The following is a 5287-nucleotide window of genomic DNA, read 5'->3' as shown; positions in this document are numbered from 1 at the left end:
GTGTGATAACGGGGTTTCCAATTTGAAGAGTGCGGTAGCATAATACATAAAAGTCGTCGTTCTAAAAAATGAAATACATGACGTAATTGGTAACCGTACAAGGCTAAGGGGATGGTTCCCCTTAAACCCAACATCCATATCACCACCTTCACCTCCCACTCTATCCCCCATCAAGTGAGGTGGCGTACCCCAGCATCAAGCATTTGAAAAAAGAAACTTGGGAGATCTGGCAAATCCCCATATTACCCCCAAATTATGAAGAGGGGTGGTTAAATATTTTGTTGTATACAGATTTGGACTAATTATACATTCTGTTTGTCGTATACGTTAATAACTTGAATGCTTAAAAAGTAATAAAATACTTTGGAAACACAAAGTTATGTCTTAAGTTAAAAATTAAATATCTTTAAACTAGAATTATTTTGCACTAATAAACATACAAAGAAGAAATTAAACCACATGATTATGATATCTCCCGACGAGTGTATATTTTGGGGTAACATGATCATAAGACCGATATTAAAAAACTAAGTTGATACTTACTATCGATGAATAAAGTTAATACCGATAAGAACTTGAGAGTGATGATGATGATTGTTAATACATGTGGATAGAACTCATGAATTTGATGATGTTGTTGTGTTGAATAACTTACCACTGATTGGTATGTTAATGTTGAAGTCAAAATGCGTGCTTGTGAAAAAGTTTAACACCTTTGAAGATTGGTTACATCGATAGGGCAGTTACTTAAATCATATACAAATCGATATTTCTTTATGTTATCTTTTTATTCATGACATTATTATCTTTTGTTTTGATTTAAATTTATCTTAATCCCACTATACATAAGATGATTGTTACTGACAAAGTTTAATTAAGATACCAACTATAGATAATCCACTATTTTCATCAATAATTTAAGTCTTTTTTATATAGTATGTAGGTTTCATTTCAAAAACTACCTAAAGTTTTTATATTGAACCGACAAATGAAGGAGTGTCATCTTATTTTTATCTCAATTGAACTCAAAGTAACCAAATCAATTGCTATAGTGTTCCCAAACTACCCGAGAATATACTTTTACCCAAAGTACCGTTTATCTCTTCGAGTTCACAAACCCAAATGAATTTTCCGATCGGAGTACCAGATGGTGTCCCTAGACTCTTGTGGGTGTCATCCATCCTTTATCTTGGTTCAGGGTCGTCTCTGAAAATCACAAATTTTTTTTGGCCCTGTGCAAGATTAAAAAGTTGGGCCCTATTCGAAAATCTCCATATAATATAAACTCATCAATCACTAAAATTTATGTGCATGTAATTTAAATAATTATTTTTAGCTAAGTTTAGGAAATAATTTATTAATTAAAACGAAAGATGCAGTTAACAGAATTAAGCATTAAATGTTAGTAACAAAAAAAAAACCAAAAAATAAACTTAAATAAAGAATTTGGGGACTCGGAGATTAGAACTCGCATCTCCTTGTTATTTAAGCAAGTTAGTAACCACTAGTGCAAGGGTTCATTTATGTTATTTCTCGATTCATTGCATATATGTTCTATCTTATTCAACGTAAATTCTATACAAAATTAAAAAGACTTGGGTCTTGTGTCGTCGCCCACCCTGCACCCCCTACGGGCCGGCTCTGTCTTGATTTTAACTTATTGTAATTAGATGAGTTAACTACATAGATGGACCCTATGGTTTATAGCTAGTTTCGCCTTTGGGTACTCACTTTTTTTTTAACATGTTCAGGTTTCATGGTTTCAATTTTGTAACACTTTTAGGTACTAACACAAAACTTAGTTAAATTTTATGTTAAATTTCGTTAAAATGATTAAAATACCCTTCCATTTCAAAAGAACCATTTATGTCATTACTTTATTTTTTAATTACAAGGACCATTTGTATCATTACTCTATTTAAAAGAAATATGAATCATTATGATTTTGTAGGTGTATAACGAGTACAAAACAATAATATTTTGATTTTACCCAAATCGATTGAACCGGAGGGGGATTCGTTATGGATTAAGGTGAAAACGTCGCCGGAGACTTTGAAGTTTATAGTGCCGGAAGGGTTTATTGCGATGAAGAGGAGTGTTTCAATTTCATGTTTGTTGAGTATACGCAGCAAAAAGTTTGTGATTCCATTGAAAAAAGTTGGGCAGAAGGTGAATTTGGAAGTGGATATATTGGGCAAGCTTCTTAGCAGTGGTTTTGTGACAGTATCAAAATCAAGATGATCGTATAATCATTTGGATTGGATACAAGACCTTTGATCGTTGTGATATTAGTTGATCAAATTTGAGGGACTCTATTTCAGTTTTTTTAGTTTTAATTTGAGCCAAAATATTTGTGATTTGAGCTTTCTGCAATTTTATATTGGTGATAATATGCGTGTTGTCTTGATTCTTGTTGACGCTGTCAATTTGCCACATATCTAACTAAACTTGTACTTGACTAACCTCGTATCTTGATACCAGAATGACATAAATGGTCTTTTTAAAATAAAATAGCATTTTAGTTATTTTACTGAAATTTAACATAAAATTTAACAAAATTTGATGTTACTATCTAAAGGTGTTACAAAATTGAAACCTGAACTCGTTAAAAAAGAGTTAGTACCCAAATACGAAACTAATTATAAACCACAGAGTCAATCTATATAATTAAAATTTCTATTTAAGTTTGATTTTCTACCGGTGAAAGATTAAGATTGTAATTACTAATTATTAGACAAGATAAAGTAGTATTAATATGTGAGCTTCACATTCGATATATCCTAATGATCACTTTATTAATCAAATAATTAGTGAATTCTAATTTAATTATATATTATATTATATCATATCATATTTTAATATTTTATACACGATACTTCGATCTCCAAAGAGTAGGGTCACCAGCACTGATCTGTCTCCCAGTTTCGGCCACTATAACCGTTAAACCCGTTGTACAACGGGGTCGGTCCACCACTCGAATACGTTCGAGACCGGCTCGTCCGGAAGATCCTCCGGTCGTAATCTGCCCGCTTATCGGGATCCGATAGGGTGGAATACGCGGCGTGGATTTTCATAAACTCCTCACCGGATGAGTCATTCACATCCGGGTGTGACGTCCTGGCGAGCCGCCGGTACGCCGTTTTGATCTCACTTCCGGTAGCCTCCATCGAAATTCCAAGAATTCCGTATAAAGACGACGGTGGCGACATGACCGCCATGGGTGAGGGAACATAGCACGTGGTGTCACCGGTGGCCGAGATAGGTGATGTACGAGGTGAATTACGGATGTTGGGTGACCTTGGCGACGGCAGAGCCGCAGGGAAGGTGTGTTGTAGCGGCGGTGGTCGGAGGCGGAGAGAGTTCGGATTAGATACGGGGGAAAACATTGTAAATTGTGCTTGTTCGTCGACTTGTCGGGGTGTATTACTATCATTGGATATATATAAGCTGATGATGGTATTTTTTTATATTTTTATTGCCCCCCTTCAATTATTTCTATCTTTTTTTTAATTATTATTTATACTGTAATGTAACGTAACTAGTTGATGCCTTGTCCGTGTTGCGGGGCGATAGACCGAATACTTCTCAACTAATTTAAAAAATACTATTATAGTTTTGCTAGAAAAAAACCTAAAATGATGGCAAGATCGTAATTTTAAGTTCGGGGCAAAACTATAATTTGTCAGGACTATTGAGTGAGTGTTAAACAGCTCCTTGACAGGAAAAAAATTAAATCGAGTAAACCAATTAAAACAAAACACTTATATAGTTTTGATAAAAAAAAACTAAAACAATGGCAATAATGTAGTTTTGAACTTAGGGCAAAATTGTAATTTTTGACTAGGTAAAATCATAATTTGCCAAAAGATAAAGCAATGGCAAAAATGTAATTTTGAACCAGGGGCAAAGTAGTAATTTTGAACATAGGCAAATTTGTAATTTTGAAATGGGGTAACATCGTAACATACCCGAGCCAATGGGGGAGTACCATACAGCAGCTTGACACTGTTCCCCATACAAATTGAAGTCTGCTAATCACAGTCTAAGGTAATTCATTTGATCTCACTCTATATGATCTGCAACTTACAGTGTGAAATCAGTGAGTTTTTTCTCTCATCAAGACCCAAACTCCCAAATCTAAAACCCACAACGAGTTTGAACAAAACCAGCCATCGCCACCAACACCGGCCGAAAATCGAATTATTAGGTTGTCGATATTTACCTCAATAGTGGGCAATCTTCTATGGCATCAGATCTGTGGCGATGTGTCTGCTCCTCAACACCGTCATCGCTTATTTTGACCGTTGGAATCGTCATGGGTTTCATTTGATGTCGTCGTTGCTGTTGGTAATCTGTACTCTGTTTTAGTTGCTGAATTGATTCGATTTTTGTGTTGAGAGAAAACAGAGGATGTGAAGTTGATGATTGTTTTGGGGAGATGTTATGTTGAGATTTTGTGTATTTATATAATATACGTACAATATTATATAGGCGGGGTGTGATTTGGGAATGGTAATTCTTTGATAGAATAATGAGAGGATCTGACTTTGAGTCATGCTTCTCCAGTTATGGAGAGACCAGAGGAAACAAAGAGAAAGAAAGAAAGAGAAAGGTTAGGGCGGGGTTTTATAATTAGAAATGACTATTTTGCCCGTGAGGAAAAGGACAAAATAGCAGGATTTTATAAGACAAATATGACATCATTTTACTTTTGGATCAAAATGGCAATAAAACTGAAACACATGGACCCAAATGCAAAAGGTTTGAGCTTTGGACTAAAGTGGCAAAAGTGACCAAACCTCAGGGACCAAAATGGCAATACTGTAATTTTTAACTAGGGTCAAAATTGTAATTTTGGACCGGGGTAAAATCATAATTTGTCAAAAGTTAAAGCGATGACAATACTATAGTTTTTAACAAAGGGGCAAAATCGTAACTTTAAATATAAGACAAATTTACAATTTTAAACTTGTCAGTTAAATATGCAATCGGGACAAGAAAGGAGGGTGGGGGGTTTGGGGCACCGCCATTTTCCTCCAATGCTTCTAAAGCACTGTTCCCCTTCAGAGGATTTGTCATTACAGGTAATATTAAATAAAGTAAGATTATGATAATTGTCTATTTTCTATGGTGCCATCTGCTAGCTCTACCTCATAATTCACATTTAAGGTTTTGACAGGCATATTCAGCAATTTGCAAATTTATGATCTACGAAGACTTATCAGCGCCTGAATCAAAAAGTACTCTTGCGAAGACATCATTTACAAGGAAAGTACCTGTGATCACG

The 5287-nt window shown here is 35.0% G+C and overlaps 1 protein-coding gene and 1 long non-coding RNA gene across 2 annotated transcripts; both read right to left on the bottom strand.

Moving 5' to 3' along the window:
* Positions 1-989: 989 nt before the first annotated feature.
* LOC110915470 lies at positions 990-4577 on the bottom strand. The gene is made up of 3 exons (XR_002578997.2): positions 4223-4577; positions 3969-4076; positions 990-1232 (listed from the first exon to the last, which is right to left on the bottom strand). It is a non-coding gene; the product is annotated as an uncharacterized LOC110915470 (long non-coding RNA).
* LOC110915469 (chaperone protein dnaJ 11, chloroplastic) lies at positions 2731-3571 on the bottom strand. The gene has a single exon (XM_022160175.2). It carries the CDS (start codon positions 3384-3386, stop codon positions 2898-2900), a length of 489 nt encoding a protein of 162 aa, XP_022015867.1. The 5' UTR covers positions 3387-3571; the 3' UTR covers positions 2731-2897.
* Positions 4578-5287: the final 710 nt, after the last annotated feature.

This window comes from Helianthus annuus, chromosome 16, assembly GCF_002127325.2.
Source record: "Helianthus annuus cultivar XRQ/B chromosome 16, HanXRQr2.0-SUNRISE, whole genome shotgun sequence".
Lineage (NCBI taxonomy): Eukaryota > Viridiplantae > Streptophyta > Magnoliopsida > Asterales > Asteraceae > Helianthus > Helianthus annuus.
The sequence above is the reverse complement of the archived record's forward strand: the minus strand, read 5'-3'. Positions and strand labels throughout refer to the sequence as shown.